General features: G+C 44.3%; 1 protein-coding gene across 1 annotated transcript in view; it reads left to right on the forward strand.

Annotated features, from left to right (window-relative positions):
* LOC125639120 (cytosolic phospholipase A2 epsilon) overlaps window positions 1-18,192 on the forward strand; it is a 65,094-nt gene that overhangs the window by 34,743 nt on the left and 12,159 nt on the right. Inside the window, exons 11-15 of the mRNA XM_048855660.2 lie at window positions 660-697; window positions 7,355-7,490; window positions 13,575-13,711; window positions 15,387-15,612; window positions 17,724-17,838. Coding sequence (XP_048711617.2) covers window positions 660-697; window positions 7,355-7,490; window positions 13,575-13,711; window positions 15,387-15,612; window positions 17,724-17,838 — 652 coding nt within the window. The remainder of the gene's footprint in view (window positions 1-659; window positions 698-7,354; window positions 7,491-13,574; window positions 13,712-15,386; window positions 15,613-17,723; window positions 17,839-18,192) is intronic.

The raw sequence follows: 18,192 nt of genomic DNA on the forward strand, positions 1-18,192 counted from the left end.
GGCCAGAAAATACAATGCAGCAGTTCTTTAGTGGGGGGGAAGGAGGAGAAAAGAGTCTGATATCTTGCACACTCAACCAGCAAGAGTGTCTAGAGCAGGAAAAGAACTGCATAGTTCAAGGTTCTTGAAAAGCCCAGTGTCTCCCAAGAATGTTGGCTATTCTATCCTAAACCCCACCACTACAGGCCAAATCCTCAGCTGGGCTAGGCTCACGCATCAATACTGGTACTTCAAGACTTTTGGTTTTGGTACTCGTGGCAGCCTGTCCGAGGCTTAATAATGGCCTTTCCACTGGGACCTACAGTTCCCCTGCTGCCCGTCTCCCATTCATGTATGTATTCCCTAACCTGTAATGGAGCATGGGCTGCTCCATAGCCCAGCCGTGCAATAGTGAGACAAGGCAGGCAGAGGTAGATGATACAGACAAGGTCTTAACCTGGTAAATTGCTGCACCTTCCTGAAAAAAACAAGGAACCATTGAGATGCAAGCGATTTTTCTACAAATTTTCTTGAGGCCATATAAATCACTCTGATTACTACAGCTCATGGCTTTGTGACTGTTCTGATGACCAGGAGCAGATGAAACTAATTAAAGTCGGGAGGAAGGAAGGCTGTAGAAATATCTCAGCATTTATTATATTTCCATTTCTCATTTTCAGCACAGAAAATTTGACCTACACTTTAAGACAAAACAGTGGTAAGTTTCTTTCTTGGCTTCTTGGATTCTGATAGATGGTGGCCAAGTTCTGCTCTTTGTATCTGGGGAAAGATGTGCTTATGTCATAACTTTCTGCTGTGTACTGATCTCCAATTGAGACCATGTAATAAAACACACGCAGTGCAGTCAACATTTAATGAGACTTCTATTAGATCCAGCAAAAGAACTGTTACTGATAGTAGTTTTTGAAATCTGTACACATAGGGTGAGATTCTGTGCTGTGCTGCCAGAGCTTGTGAGGAGTTCCTTGGAAGAAAGCTTTATGAATGCTGGGCGTATTCTCCAGCTAAAATGAGAGGTCTTAGGGACCCTTTATGTCACTCCAGACTTTTTACTTTGTATCAAGGGTTAGGCAGGATGAATGAGATCTCTTTTTCTATCTGTTATCCTCCGAGCACCGCAATCCACTGAACGCTCTTGTGCCAGCCATTATGCACTGTAAAATCCCTTATATAGCCAGTGACATAAGATAGCAGTGTGTTAATAAAAGACTTGACAAAGAATGTAGAAGCCTGCCAATTGCCTTATAAAATGTAAATCCAGTTAAAATTGTACACCACTGGGTAGAGATGCCAGCTTATACACCTGGGTCCAACAGCTGTGTATTGTCATATACAGAAATTGTGTCATATACAGAAATGGCCCAACTTGATGATCACTTTAGATAAGCTATTACCAGCAGGAGAGTGGGGTGGGAGGAGGTATTGTTTCATGATCTCTGTGTATATAATGTCTTCTGCAGTTTCCACAGTATGCATCCGATGAAGTGAGCTGTAGCTCACGAAAGCTCATGCTCAAATAAATTGGTTAGTCTCTAAGGTGCCACAAGTACTCCTTTTCTATTGACAATTTGACCCTCTATGTATAACTTTGCCGTTGGAGGTGCAAGTTGCCAATTTTGTTACTTGCAGCTATCTTTAGACATTTTAGATAATAAAAAATACCTTAATATCATGGAGAGCAGATAGATACTTTTGTTTTGTTAATAGAATAAAATTTTACAGGACTCTGCACATATTGCTGTCTGTCTTCCCGTATAGTTTATTAGTTTGTCTATATACAAGTTGTAATAACATAATATAAAAATGGATATATTGTGTCAGACAAATGGTCCATCTAGCCCAGTATCCTGTCTTCCAATAGTGGCCAGTGCCAGCTGCTTCAGAGGGAATGAACAGAACAAGTAATCATAAAGTGATCCATCCCCTGTTGCCCATTCCCAGCTTCTGGCAAACAGAGGTTAGGGACACTTCAGAGCATGGTTTTGCATCCATGCTCACCCTGGCTACTAGCCAGTGATGGGCCTATCCTCATGAACTTAAGAGTTCCACAGGTTGACTGTGTGATGTGTGAAGAAATACTTCTTTTTTGTTTGTTTTAAACCTGCTGCCTATTAATTTCATTTGTTGACCCCTAATTCTTGTGTTATGAGAAGGAGTAAATAACACTTCCTTATTTACTTTCTCCACACCAGTCATGATATTATAGACCTCTATCATATCCCCGCCCTTAGTTGTCTCTTTTCTAAGCTGAAAAGTCCCAGTTTTATTAATCTCTCCTCATATGGAAGATGTGCCAAACCCCTACTCGTTTTTTTTTTTTTGCCCTTCTCTGTACTTTTCCAATCCCAATATATCTTTTTTGAGATGGAGTGACCAGATCTGCACACAATATTCAAGATGTGGGCGTACCATGGATTTAGATAGCGGCAATATGATATTTTCTGTCTTATTATCTATCCCTTTCCTAATGATTCACAACGCTCTGTGAGCTTTTTTGACTGCCGCTGCACATTGAGTGGATGTTTTCAGAGAAGTATCTACAATGACTCCAAAATAGCTTTCTTGAGTGACAGGTTTCAGAGTAACAGCCGTGTTAGTCTGTATTCGCAAAAAGAAAAGGAGTACTTGTGGCACCTTAGAGACTAACCAATTTATTTGAGCATGAGCTTTCGTGAGCTACAGCTCACTTCATCGGATGCATACCGTGGAAACTGCAGCAGACATTATATACACACAGAGATCATGAAACAATACCTCCTCCCACCCCACTGTCCTGCTGGTAATAGCTTATCTAAAGTGATCATCAAGTTGGGCCATTTCCAGCACAAATCCAGGTTTTCTCACCCTCCACTCCCCGACACACAAACTCACTCTCCTGCTGGTAATAGCCCATCCAAAGTGACAACTCTCTTCACAATGTGCATGATAATCAAGGTGGGCCATTTCCTGCACAAATCCAGGTTCTCTCACCCCCCTCCAAAAACCACACACACAAACTCACTATCCTGCTGGTAATAGCTCATCCAAAGTGACCACTCTCCCTACAATGTGCACGGTAATCAAGGTGGGCCATGTCCAGCACAAATCCAGGCTTTCTCACCCCCCCCCTTTTTTCCCGGGGACACACACACATACACAAACTCACTCTCCTGCTGGCAATAGCTCATCCAAACTGACCACTCTCCAAGTTTAAATCCAAGTTTAACCAGAACGTCTGGGGGGGAGGGGGGTTAGGAAAAAACAAGGGGAAATAGGCTACCTTGCATAATGACTTAGCCACTCCCAGTCTCTATTTAAGCCTAAATTAATAGTATCCAATTTGCAAATGAATTCCAATTCAGCAGTTTCTCGCTGGAGTCTGGATTTGAAGTTTTTTTGTTTTAAGATAGCGACCTTCATGTCTGTGATTGCGTGACCAGAGAGATTGAAGTGTTCTCTGACTGGTTTATGAATGTTATAATTCTTGACATCTGATTTGTGTCCATTTATTCTTTTACGTAAAGACTGTCCAGTTTGACCAATGTAAATGGCAGAGGGGCATTGCTGGCACATGATGGCATATATCACATTGGTGGATGTGCAGGTGAACGAGGCTCTGATAGTGTGGCTGATGTTATTAGGCCCTGTGATGGTGTCCCCTGAATAGATATGTGGGCACAGTTGGCAACGGGCTTTGTTGCAAGGATAAGTTCCTGGGTTAGTGGTTCTGTTGTGTGGTATGTGGTTGTTGGTGAGTATTTGCTTCAGGTTGCGGGGCTGTCTGTAGGCAAGGACTGGCCTGTCTCCCAAAATTTGTGAGAGTGTTGGGTCATCCTTCAGAATAGGTTGTAGACCCTTAATAATGCGTTGGAGGGGTTTTAGTTGGGGGCTGAAGGTGACAGCTAGTGGCGTTCTGTTATTTTCTTTGTTAGGCCTGTCCTGTAGTAGGTGACTTCTGGGAACTCTTCTGGCTCTATCAATCTGTTTCTTCACTTCCGCAGGTGGGTATTGTAGTTGTAAGAAAGCTTGACAGAGATCTTGTAGGTGTTTGTCTCTGTCTGAGGGGTTGGAGCAAATGCGGTTGTATCGCAGAGCTTGGCTGTAGACGATGGATCGTGTGGTGTGGTCAGGGTGAAAGCTGGAGGCATGTAGGTAGGAATAGCGGTCAGTAGGTTTCCGGTATAGGGTGGTGTTTATGTGACCATTGTTTATTAGCACTGTAGTGTCCAGGAAGTGGATCTCTTGTGTGGACTGGACCAGGCTGAGGTTGATGGTGGGATGGAAGTTGTTGAAATCATGGTGGAATTCCTCAAGGGCTTCTTTTCCATGGGTCCAGATGATGAAGATGTCATCAATATAGTGCAAGTAGAGTAGGGGCTTTAGGGGACGAGAGCTGAGGAAGCGTTGTTCTAAATCAGCCATAAAAATGTTGGCATACTGTGGGGCCATGCGGGTACCCATAGCAGTGCCGCTGATCTGAAGGTATACATTGTCCCCAAATGTAAAATTTCAGCCACCAGGTTAGCCGTGACATTATCGGGGATAGTGTTCTTGACGGCTTGTAGTCCATCTTTGTGTGGAATGTTGGTGTAGAGGGCTTCTACATCCATAGTGGCCAGGATGGTTTTATCAGGAAGATCACCGATGGATTGAAGTTTCCTCAGGAAGTCAGTGGTGTCTCGAAGGTAGCTGGGAGTGCTGGTAGCGTAGGGCCTGAGGAGGGAGTCTACATAGCCAGACAATCCTGCTGTCAGGGTGCCAATGCCTGAGATGATGGGGTGCCCAGGATTTCCAGGTTTATGGATCTTGGGTAGTAGATAGAATATCCCAGGTCGGGGTTCCAGGGGTGTGTCTGTGCGGATTTGATCTTGTGCTTTTTCAGGAAGTTTCTTGAGCAAATGCTGTAGTTGCTTTTGGTAACTCTCAGTGGGATCATAGGGTAATGGCTTGTAGAAACTCGTGTTGGAGAGCTGCCGAGCAGCCTCTTGTTCATATTCCGACCTATTCATGATGACAACAGCACCTCCTTTGTCAGCCTTTTTGATTATGATGTCAGAGTTGTTTCTGAGGCTGTGGATGGCATTGCATTCCGCATGGCTGAGGTTATGGGGCAAGTGATGCTGCTTTTCCACAATTTCAGCCCGTGCACGTCGGCGGAAGCACTCTATGTAGAAGTCCAGTCTGCTGTTTCGACCTTCAGGAGGAGTCCACCTAGAATCCTTCTTTTTGTAGTGTTGGTAGGGAGGCCTCTGTGGATTAGTATGTTGTTCAGAGGTATTTTGGAAATATTCCTTGAGTCGGAGACGTCGAAAATGGCCCACCTTGATTATCATGCACATTGTGAAGAGAGTTGTCACTTTGGATGGGCTATTACCAGCAGGAGAGTGAGTTTGTGTGTGGGGGGGTGGAGGGTGAGAAATCCTGGATTTGTGCTGGAAATGGCCCAACTTGATGATCACTTTAGATAAGCTATTACCAGCAGGACAGTGGGGTGGGAGGAGGTATAGTTTCATGATCTCTGTGTGTATATATTGTCTGCTGCAGTTTCCACGGTATGCATCCGATGAAGTGAGCTGTAGCTCACGAAAGCTCATGCTCAAATAAATTGCTTAGTCTCTAAGGTGCCACAAGTACTCCTTTTCTTTTCTTGAGTGGTAACAGCTAATTTAGACCCCATCATTTTATGTATATAGATGGGATTATGTTTTCCAATATGCATTACTTTGCGTTTATCAACATTGAATTTCATCTGTCATTTTGTTGCCCAGTTTTGTGAGATCCCTTTGTAACTCTTTGCAATCTGCTTTGAACTTAACTATCTTGAGTAGTTTTGTATCATTGGCAAATTTTGCCATCTGACTGTTTACCCCTTTTTCCAGATCATTTGTGAATATGTTGAACAGGACTGGTCCCAGTACAGACCCCTGGCGGACACCACTTTTTACCTTTCTTTATTCTGAAAACTGACCATTTATTCCCACACTTTATTTTCTATCTTTTAACTAGTTACTTATCCAGGAGAGAACCTTCCCTCTTATCCCATGACAGCTTACTTTGCTTAAGAGCCTTTGGTGAGGGACCTTGTCAAAGGCTTTCTGAAAAGCTAAGTACAGGATATCCACTGGATCCCCCTTGGCCACATGCTTGTTGACCCCCTCAAAGAATTCTAGTAGATTGGTGAGGCATGATTTCCCTTTACAAAACCATGTTGACTCTTCTCCCACAAATTGTGTTCATCTATGTATCTGATCATTCTGTTCTTTACTATAGTTTCAACCAATTTGCCAGGTACTGAAGATAGGCTTACCAGCCTGCAATTGCTGGGATTGCCTCTGGACCCTTTTTTAAAATTGGTGTCACATTAGCTATCCTCCATCTGGTACAGAAGCTGATTTAAATGATAGGTTACATACCACAGTTAGTAGTTCTGCAATTTCATACTTGAGTTCCTTCAGAACTCTTGGGTGAATACCGTGTGGTCCTGGTGACTTATTACTGTTTAATTTATCAATTTATTCCAAAACCTACTCTAATGAGACCTCAATCTGGGACAATTCCTCCGATTTGTCACCTAAAAATAATGGCAGAGGTTTGGGAATCACCCTCACATCCTCAGCTGTGAAGCTGGATACAAAGAATTCATTTAGTTTCTCTGCAATGGCCTCATCTTCCTTGAGTGCTCCTTTAGCATCTTGATTTTCTAGTGGCCCCACTTGTTGTTTAGCAGGCTTCCTGCTTCTGATGCACTTTCAAAAAAATTGCAGTTACTTTTTGGCTAGCTGTTTTTCAAATTCTTTTTTTTTTCTTTTTCTTCCTAATCATATTTTTACCATATTTTGCCAGAGTTTATGCTCCTTTCTATTTTTCTCACTAGGATTTAACTTCCACTTTTTAAAGGATGCCTTTTTGACTCTAACTCCTTCTTTTACTTTGTGGCACTTTTCTAGTCCTCTTACTATGTTTTTTAATTGGGGCTATACATTTAAGTTGAGCCTCTATTATGGTGTCTTTAAAAGGTTTCCATGCAGCTTGCAGGGATTTCACTTTTGGCACTCTACCTTTTAATTTCTGTTTCACTAACTTCCTCGTTTTTGTGTTGTTCCCCTTTCTGAAATTAAATGCGATGGTGGTGGGCTGCTTTGGTGCGCTCCCCCCTCCCCCCAGGCTGTTAAATTTTGTTATGTTTTGGTCACTATTACCAAACGGTTCAGCTACATTCACCTTGTGGACCAGATCCTGTACTCCACTTAGGGGTAAATCAATAGTAATGGTGGTAATGTCTTGTCTGTTTATGAAGGGTATATAGTTTATTTTAACTGTACAGTCCATCTTGAGATACAAGTCATAACGCATAATATTTGTGCCTGCGTTCCAGCCGGGAAGACCTAGATATGCGCTTGGGGTTTGAGTTGTGTGTGGAGGAGAAGGATTTCCTGTGTAAAAGGAAGAAGTATGTTGCTGCTGCTCTGAAAAAGGTTCTCCAGCTTGAGGAGGACCTGCAGGATGATGAGGTACGTGGGGCAGAATCCTTCCCACTCCTTGTCACAGAGACATGCTCAGTCAATTGGGCGCCAAAATGTGGCATCTTGTTCTCTATTTTCACAGTCTCCAGACAGTCAGGATGCTTTACACTGAAGAAATAGGTCATCTTACTTTTTAGGAAGTGAATGAGTGGTCACAGATGATTAGTAACATCTTTTTACTTGTATGTACAGTACCTAAAGAGTGTTGCTTGAACAGATATTAAATACCAAGATGGTTTAGGCCCATGTTCTCAGAATTACAGCAAAAGCTTTCTTAGGACCAACCATGTTCTCAGCCAGCCCATGAAGACAGACTCAGAACTTCTGTCACTCAGGCCATGTCTACACTACAAAGTCATGTTGACTCTAGTTACGGTGGCATACCGCCACTGCAGTTAGTACATTGCTTGTATGTGTACATACTTGGCTCCTTGCGTCTGTGGTGTGCATACTCAGTAGGAGCGCTTCTGTTGATAGACAGTGCGGTGCACCATGAGTATGTATCTCACTGTGCAACTCGCCACCATCCAGCGCACTGTCTTTTGGGAAGTTTTGGCAATGCATGATGGGGCTGAAACGAGTTGCACATGGGTAATTGGGAGTATGGGGTCAACTTCCCAGTTTGCAACTGTCTCCATCCCATAACGTTATCTGTATCCCATAATTTTTGCGCCTTTTTTTCAAAATCCCACACACCCGCGCCACACTTCACGCTGTCCACCGTCTCTGACAGAAGCATGGAGTCAGCACAGCTCTGCTCTATTGTCATAAGTGTTGCAAGCACATGATCCTGCAGTATTTGCAGAGCTGCAAGAAGAATCGAATGAGTAGGGAACATGATAATTTCTCGGAGGACAGATTGCCATGGGACATAGTGAGAACCAATGCAAGGTTGTTGGCATTCATAGAGCAGCTGCAGATGGTGAAGTGCCACTTCTGGGCCCAAGAAACAAGCACTGACTGGTGTGATTGCATCATAATGCAGGTGTGGGATGACAAGCAGTGGCTGCAGAAGTTTGAAATGCACAAGGCTACATTCCTGGATCTGTGCGCTGAGCTTGCCCCAGCCCTCCAGAGCAGGAACACCAAAAAGAGAGCTGCACTAACAGTGGAGAAGTGAGTGGCGATTGCATTGTGGAAACTTGCAATTGTGGATTGCTACCAGTCAGGTGGGAATCAATCTGGAGTCAGGAAATCCACCGTGGGGGCTGTTATCATGCGGTGCAGGACTGTGACTCAGCAATGCCTCAGGACATAATGGATGGATTTGTGGTACTGAGGTTCCTGAACTGTGGAGAGTGGGGAAGGGGAGAAATAGACAGCACTCATATCCCTATTTTGGCACCAGATCATCTTGCCACAGAGTACATCAACAGAAAGGACTACTTTTCTATAATTATCACTGGGATGCTTCATCGACATCAATGTGGGCTGGTCAGGGAAGGTGCATGATGCTTGCATCTTTAAGAACACAGGACATTTCAGAAAGCTGCAAGCAAAGACTTTCCCAACTGGATGGTTACCTTTGGCAATGATGAAAGCCCAGTAGTGATCCTGGAGCACCCAGCATACATCTTGCTCCCCAGCTCATGAAGTTGTACACCAGCCACCTCAACAGCACAGAGGAATGATTCAACTACTGGCTTAGCAGGTGCAGAATGACAATTCGTTGTGCTTTTGGTTGTTTGAAGTGATGCTGGCATTGTTCACTCACAAGATTGGACTTCAGTAAGAAAAATATCCCAATGGTTATAGCTTCTTGCTGTGTCATACATCATATCTGTGAAGCAAAGGGGGAAATGTTTCCACTGGGGCAAAGGTGGAGCGGCTGTCTGCAGAACTTGAACAGCCAGATACATAGGCTATCATAAGAGCTCAGTGCGGAGCTATAGGAGCAGGGAGGCTTTGAAAAACCACTTTAACAGTGAGCTAGAGAAATATGTGGTGTAGTCAGCGTTCCCTCTAATTTTGTGTGTCCATGTGAGGAATGAATTTTGTTATGTACACCAATATGGAGGTGATGTGGAACACGTCGTCTCCATATTGGTGCACATAACAAAATTATGTGGCGGGGGTGGGGCTGAGGGGTTTGGAGTGTAGGACGGGGGGCTCAGGGATGGGGCAGAGGGTTGGGGTGTGGGGGGAGGGAGAGAGCTCTGGCTGGGGGTGCAGACTCTGGGGTGGGGACAGGAATGAAGCGTTCAGGGTACGGGAGGGGGCTCAGAGCTGGGGCAGAGGGTTGGGTTTTGGGGGGATGAGGGCTCTGACTGGAAGTGCAGGCTCTGGGGATGAGGGGTTTGGGGTGCAGGAGTGGGCTCAGGGCTGGGGCAGAGGGTTGGGTGCAGGGGGTGAGGGTTCCAGTTAGGGGTGAAGGCTCTGGGGTGGGGCCAGGGATGAAGGGTTTAGGGTGTGGGAGGGGGCTCAGGGCTGGGGCAGAGGTTTGGGGTACAGGCTCTGGGGTGGGGCTGCAGGCTGCCTCTCTGCGGTTGGGAGAGAGGACTCCCCTCGTCCCCTTCTTGCCACAGCAGCTCGGGGCGTGGGGAGAGGCGCCTCTCCTCGGCTGTGGCAGCTCCGGCGGGGTGGGCTGGGCCAAGGGAGGGGCTCCTTTCCCCCGGCAGCGGCAAGTCCCATGGGGCATCTCTCCCCACCGCAGCCCTGAGCCCCTGCGCAGGACTTAATAGGCGGCTGCGCAGCTTAGAGGGAACTTAGGTTGTAGTGTGCTCTACCTGGCCCTGCTCTTTTGTGGCCTGGTAGGAATTGTATGGTGATTGCTGCACACACAGGAATATGGCATTGTCAACGCACCTATTAATTTTGTTTGTGACTGATCCTATGAGTTGTGTGGCACTGTGCAATAACAGGTAATTGGCTGCTTTCAGAACTGCTCAGCTCTCGGCAGCATATGTTGTGAACTAATAAAGATGAATTATGTTCCAAATAATAGAATTTTATTCTGTAACAAAATAAGTGCAAAAAAGTGCAATTTTAAAACTAATACATTAAAAATGTAATAAACCATAATAAATTAATAGAACAGAACTCATGAATGGTAAAGAACATTCATGTCCATTTCAGCTACACATACATGGACCTGTGAAAGCTATGGTTGGCATATGTGAAGCTGTGATTGTCTTTAATGTCCCCATGGGTAGAGTGGTGGGGGTAGTGCCCTGATGTCACATGGAACATTGAGAAGGTCCCGATGTTGAGTTCTCAATGGGCTTCAGAGGGAGGCAAGCCCAGAACTGTTGAACTTGCAGGTCCACCAGAGCCTGCAACATCTTTGTTTGCTGCCTGAGAAGCCCCAGTATGTTCTGGTGCATCTCCCTCTCCTTTTCCTGCTGGGCTCCTGGGCCTTTTTGCTCTCCACTCATTCCTTTTCCAGTCTGTCTGCAGTTTTCATCGTCCAAGCCCTGTGTTCACAGTCTGAAGCAGCACTGACTTGCAGGATCTCACTGAACATGTCATCCCGAGTCCTCTTCTTTCTCCTCCTTATCTGGCTCAGGTGTTCCATGGGTGTAGAAAGGGAGACCCTAAAGGCTGCAATGGCACCAGCTGCAGATAAAACACATAGAGGTACCCTTCTCAGTCCATTCATTACAGAAAGTGAAACTTAAGATGCTGAACTCACTTCCCTTGCTCCCCTAAAGTTTTAAGCACTACGTTCTCACTTCTGCTTGGGATTGCTTGTGCACGGCGCCAGTCACAGCACCAGCCATGGTGAGTATGGCCCGCCGAGGGTTGAGGAAATGTGGAGGGAATTGTTTGGTTGCATGAATCTAGTAGTATAGGGCATTGTCACTGCATCCTGGCACCATTTTCCACAGGCGGGGGTGATTTTAGCTGAGATCTCACTCCTGAGGGTAACAAGGCAGAGAGCAGAGAAAGCACAGCTGCTGCTGGTGTCCCAAAGGTGCCTGGGCCTGTATGCTGCTAGTCTGTGTACTGCAATGGTGCCTGCTGAACTGATCACTGAGTGGCACAGGAAAGAGTCCTACCACAGAGAAAGATATAAAGGAATCCTCCCTAGAGATCTTCGGCAGAGGATTGCAGAGTACCTCCATGAACGTTTCATCAATATCTCTCAGGAAGATTCAAAGGACATCCCCGAGAACATAAACTGTTCTGCATGGCCCCTCTGCCTAATTCTAGAGGGGAATGAAAAACAGATAGCACCTCACCTCTTTTGGTTGTACCACTACCTTGTCTAGCACAACTAAATTAATGATAAGTCAAAAGATGTGTCCTCCTACTTTGGGGATGCCATCCCTGTAACTGAAAATTTATCTACACATTTACCCAAGGTTCCTTCCTCTGCATTGGGGTCACCCGTGCTTGACTGGTTGGACCGTGGAGGAATCAAAAACAGGTCCCAGCTCGCTGTGCAGCTGGATTCCCTAGGTCGCCTGTCCTCCATACTCCTCCTTCTCTTCCTGATCCACCATCTCTTCCACCTCACTGTGCACATCCTGTGACTTGGTCTCCTCGGAGGTATCTATGGTGGTGTGGGGAGTGGTGGTGGGGTCTCCGCCAAGTACAGCATGCAGCTCTTGTAAAAGCAGCAGATCTGTGGCACAGCAGATCTAGTGTTGGCCTCTCTGGCTTTCTGGTATGCCTGCTGCAGCTCCTTGGCTTTCACTGTGTACTGCTGTTGATCCCTGTTGTAGCCCTTCTCCTGCATCCCCTGACCAATTTGTTCATAGATGTTGACATTCCTATAGCTGGTGCTGGAGCTGTGCCTGCATAGCCTCTTCAGGCCCAGGAGGTCCAATATCTCCTGTTTTTTCCAGGCAGGAGCACGTCTGGAGCATGGAGCCAGCATGGTCAGCTGGGCAGTTGTACTCAACAATGGAGAGCTGCTAGGGGTGCTTGCCAAGCCAGACAATAAGAAAAAGGAATTTCAAAAATCCATGGGGCTTTAAATGGAGTGGAGGTGGGGAGTCTTCTGGTCTCTCTGACCCCTAGGTTGGGGAGTTCACAACTGAGACCAGAGCAGCCAGTATGGGGCATTGTGGGACAGATACTGGAGGACAGTTAGGATCAAGATAAATAACGCAGTTTCTACACTCACACTGCATCAACCTATGTACATCAACTGTGGCTCTAAACTGCTTGAGGAGGTGGTGTTACTAAGTTGGTGTAATGGAACACTTACCTTGGTGGGAGACAAATTTAAGTGTAGACATATGCACAACTAGGTAGACATGAACTGCCTTGTGTTGACCTAACTTTGTAATGCAGACCAGGCCTCACTGTTTATAATTGATTTGAACCTGACTTTCCATTTGCACCTGTGCTGCATAGATGCAAAATACTACCATTCTGAGTTGGTTGTGTTTACAATTACTTTGTACTCACTGGGCAGGTTTAAAGTCACCCACACTTCTGCACAAAAATGATACTTCCTTAAAGACTTTATGCTAAATTTACCATTTGTGCCAGCAGTGTCTTTAGCCCAGTGCATGGTATCCATCTTTAGTGTTAGTTGAGCCAACTTATCTTTCATGTGAGACATAGGTTTAAGTCACTGGGGGAAATGATACAGAAATGTAAACTCATTTTACAAATCTTTGGATCAAAAAAATAAACAAAACAAAACTCACAAAACCTTACATTCTACAAGGTTTGCCTATTCCTAGATGACCAATACCTACTGACAAGGTCACAACAGTGATAGTTTATTGCATTTAGTACAAGTCTATTACAATCAGGAGATAACAATTCCTGTATTTTTATGTTGATCTCCTAGAGGATTTTTTAGGAAAATTGAAAGTATTGAGGTTAGTCTCCAATTATGCTCAGTGTTTAAAATTCCATGACATGACAGCCTTTGCTTTCCAATTGCTGAGAAGTAAGTTACAGAAAACTCAGAGCAATTCCAGTTATTTCTATGCAGCATGGTTAATTCAGATCATGTTTCTACTTGCAAACTGATCATATACAATTTTTTTTACCATTTAATCAGGGCTGGAACTTGTTAATATAATTTCTACTCATCTCCATTCAAATCACTAATTGTCCCTACCCATATAGTTATTTTTCATTAAATGTATGCTTTTTTGCATTGACTAGGTACCAGTGGTGGCATTCATGACAACAGGTGGTGGTACAAGAGCATTGACAGCAATGTACGCTCACCTGTTGAGTATCCAGAAGCTGAATGTTTTGGACTGTATTTCATACATCACTGGTTTATCTGGCACAACATGGTAAGGAGGACCAAGCTTCTGACACAAAGAAATTAAGGACACACAATTTCCAGAGTGGTGAAATGTTTATTAGTCTCCAAGTAGTTATGCATGTACCCATTGTAACCTAGTTTAAATATTGTGATAGATCCAGGCCAGTTGGGTACAGCACAGTAGCAGAAGGCAGATATACTGGCCACTGGATTAACAGTTTTTTGTTCCTTGACTGACCAGAGCAGGGGCTGCTCCAGGCTAATGAGAACACCTGACTCCAATTAACCTGCAAAGAGTCAGGTGAGGCCATTAAGCTAATGTGATCACCTGACTCTAATTAAGGCCCCTCTGATAATATAAAAGGGCTCACTCCAGTCAGGCAGAGAGGAGTCAGGGAGCCAGAGGAGAGGAAGTGTGGCTGAAGGGCTGGTTAATGAAGACCCCCTCAAGTCATTGGTAAGGGAGCCCTAAGGTAAGGGTGAAGAGGGGAGAAGCAGGAGAGCTGTGGGGAAGTGGCTCAGAGAAATGTAGCAACTCTGGCAGTGACAGGTTGGCTGCCAACAGCTGCTACCATTAGGGTCCCTGGGCCAGAACCCAGAGTAGAGGGCAGGCCCGGGTTCCCCCCCAACCCACCACTACAGAAACACCTCCTGGGAGGGGAAAACAGGCTTCTGTCAGGACAGGAGGCTAAACTGTTTTGGCATAAGGCCGTAGGAGCAACAGAGACTGTGGAAATTCTCTCACCAACCTCCATTGCTGGCTTATGATGAAAAGGGCTCAGTAGACTGTATCCCTGGCCCTAGAGAGAAAAGGGCTACGTGGAGGGTTGCAGTGAGCCTCTGAAGCTAGCATAAACCGCGTGGAACCCACAGGGACAAGGTCGGAGCTCTGCCACAATATCTAATAATTTATTATTTTCATACACAAACCAAGAAATCATCACTGTTTATGGTTTCCAGAGGCCTTTTTGGCCAACAGAATGATAATTAACAAGCAGCTTTATTCATCTTGTGTGGCTTTTTCATGTTGGCCTTTGTTAGGTGTTTACCAGTATTTGCTATCGTCCATGATCATGTGTGAATGATATCAACAATGGAAAAGTAGCAAAGTGAATTAGAGAGATTAGATCATCTGAAGCTACAAGCAACCAAGGGAGACCTGGTGCTAATAAATGTACAGTCCTACACCACCAGCACAAGTAGGAAATAATAAATAATATATAACTTTTAGCAAAATGGGTGGTTGTAATAAAGCAGCCACACCCATCGTATTAAAACAATCTTGTTTTAATTTGGTGGTATTAATACTACCCTAATATCACTTTTTGATGTACCTAAGCAATGTAGTTGCTGCAGCGAAGGTGTAGAATAAGGATTGGGGAGTTTGTTACAAATCTAAAACTTGAGCTAGGCTTCCAAATTGTTTGCTGAAATTCACAAACCTTTTGGAAAACGTGGACTGGGTGTCAAGCAAGACTGGGCCCGTTTAATGGACATTTCATGAAACTTGGTGGTTTCAGTTAAATGTCGTTACGTTTCACGGAGATTTTTAGTTTCGTTCAAACGCAAAAGGCACATCAAGGTGTAAACTCACCCAATCTGAAATCAAGAAATGTTGCTCAACGCGCTCTAAGCCAAAACTTGAGAGTTTCAAAGAGCTCTAATTTTGAACCCCAACTTTTCCTTATATTTCCTTTTCTCAGGACAATGTCAAATTTGTATGAAGATCCTGACTGGTCACAGAAGGATATGGAGGCATCAGTCAGTGATGCTCGGAAACATGTGATCAAAAACAAGTTCTTGACCTGTTTTTCCATGGATCGTCTGAAATACTATGTAAAGGAGCTACACCAGCGGAAACAAGAGGGGCACAAGATATGTTTTACAGATCTCTGGGGACTCATCATTGAAGCCATGTTACATGATGGGGTACTATAGAACATTTACTCTTTTCAGAGTCTTCCTTTAAGTAACTAATCTTCTGAAAGTAGAAATGAGGATAAACTGTAAACCTTAACGGGATATGCCCGCTCAGCATGGCTGCAGAGTTATTCACACAAACAAGTTTTATTTCTTGACTGCATCATGTATATGTTAAAATTAGACATGCTCAAAAAAAGGGAATGAAACCCCCCTCCTATGGAAACTCTGGAAAATCCAAAATTCCTTTTTAAGAGCTGATTTTTCAAAGTGCCTTAAAATCCCTATGCCTAGGGAGATTGCCTTGATAATGTATATACGACAAGTGGAGCTGGGATAGAGCATGTGATGCAAATTTGGAATTGTTTGGTCAAGGGGTTCCCAAAATGCAGCCCAAACCCTTTGGCATATGAGCTACTTTTACTTTTCGAAGTGCTTTCAAATCCATGTGCAATTTCGAGGAAGTTTCACCCCACCACACACACCCCATAAATGCTTCCCCAAAGCCATCAACTCTTCTCTCCACATCCCACCTTGTGCCAGGTTAGTGGGTAGTACTGTTTCTGGGAGATAAAGCCTCGTATGCAGGAGAAAGGGGACGGGGAGATAGTTGAGGGCGGGGAGTAGCTACCATATTGAAAATGACACTAAAGAGGCTAGTGCAAGTGTCCTGGCCAGGATGAATCTCTTCTCTGCCAGGAGAGGCTCACTGAATGCCTGCCAGACAGCTGGAGGTAGGGCTGATTCTGTCCAGGGAGCTGTAAACAGACCCACTCCAAGCATGCCACAGGCACAGCATATAACGCTGAGCTGAAAAGCAGCATGTATGGCTCCACGGGCACGTGGAGCTGAGGCTGGGAGACGGAAGGAGAAGGAGGCAGCGGCACACTCACTGAGGCATGAATTTTCATTTTGTTGTGGTTCATAATGGTTCAATATTTCATTTTCCACATTTTCAGCGGAATTTTTCTATCCCCATTTTTTGTTCCCCCAAATTAGTAACTCTTCGAAATGAATTAATTTTGATTTTTAAAAATGATTCCCGCCCCCCCCCCCATTTTTGAAAAACAATCAGTGTGACACTAAAGGGACCAGTGAAAATTAGCAACATAAAGAACCAAACCAGACAAATAATAATAAAAAAAAAAATACGAATTTCACTGAATGACCGAACTTTTTCACATCAAAACTTTCTATATTTAAAATACACACACACACAATCCCCTGTTTTATTATTCATTATTATTTACTTATTCCACAAGGGCATTTAAAAAAAATTCAGAATTTCAACTCCCTCCAATTAAAACACAATAGGAGAATCTTGTGACTGCTGATGCAGGCAGATGTGAGTATCATTTCTTTGTGTTAGCAAAACCCTCTGCTCCCAGAGTTGAATTCAATCCAAAGAAAGGCAGGCAATGTTGGCAATGCTGACCCCCTTCAAGGTTCCAGGCCAGGGTGTGGGGCGCAGTGCCACCCTCCCCAGGAAGCCACTTCAGGAAGGTGCTGAATCAGCACGTTCTGCAGCCTGGCTGGCACTTAACACTGTTCCCAGCCAGCATGGCCCTCTTTTGGTAAGTGCTGCATGGTGCTGGTCACCTGTGCCCTCTGCAATGGAAACAGGTTCTAACCACACTACAGTTTTAAACCATATCGTAACTGAGCTCTTCATTCTTGTACAGCGGTGCTGTAGTGGTGGCTTTCCTGTGACATTTACCCTTTCTGGACGAAATGACTCGTGCATGTTCTCAACTGATCATTTTTTTAAAAAAGTGTGGGGGGGGGCCCTATTTTTTAAAATAAGCAAAAGGTAAAAAATGACAGTTTTCACCAGTGAAATCTTTGAATGTTCCAGTATATGAAACCTTGACAAACTGATTTTTAAACAACTTTAAGCATTCAAGTGAATGAGACTACTCTCATGCTTAAAGTTAAGCACATGCTTACGTGCTTTGGTGGATCAGGAACAGAGTGCTCAGCACATTGCAGGATCAAGCCCATAGAGGAGAACCTGGTCAGAACTGAGTAGGCATTTCATTGTAATATTCCAAGTCCCAGTAAAGTGGTAGGTCCCTATGTCATTTACATTTTCCTCAGTTATGTATCTTGTTTCCAAACAGGAAGACCACCATAAACTCACAGATCAGCAACAAGCGCTCAGTCATGGTCAGAATCCCCTGCCCATCTACCTTGTTCTCAATGTGAAGGACAAAATTAGCAATAGAGATTTTCGAGGTAATAATTATGTTCTAGAAATTTATTTTTCTTTAAATCTAACCAGGTTCAGCTTAGGGTTAGAACTGGTTAATTTAATGCAAGAATCCTTCTTAAATCAATTCACTCAAAAGTGGGCTTATATTTCTTATCGATGAAATTTGTCTCTCTCTGTATTTCTGGTTTGGCCTGGGATCAGAAGCAGAATATTATGACAGAGGCTATTCTCACAAGATTATCTGGCCAGCACAGAAGCAGGAAGTACCAGAAATCTCATGAGCTTTCCAGACACCTGTTGGGTGTGAGAAGAGAATTCACTCTCCATGCTCATCACTGTTATATCTGTATTGAATAAAAGTGGCCAGTTAGCAAATA

This window comes from Caretta caretta, chromosome 6 (assembly GCF_965140235.1).
Source record: "Caretta caretta isolate rCarCar2 chromosome 6, rCarCar1.hap1, whole genome shotgun sequence".
Taxonomy (NCBI): Eukaryota; Metazoa; Chordata; order Testudines; family Cheloniidae; genus Caretta; species Caretta caretta.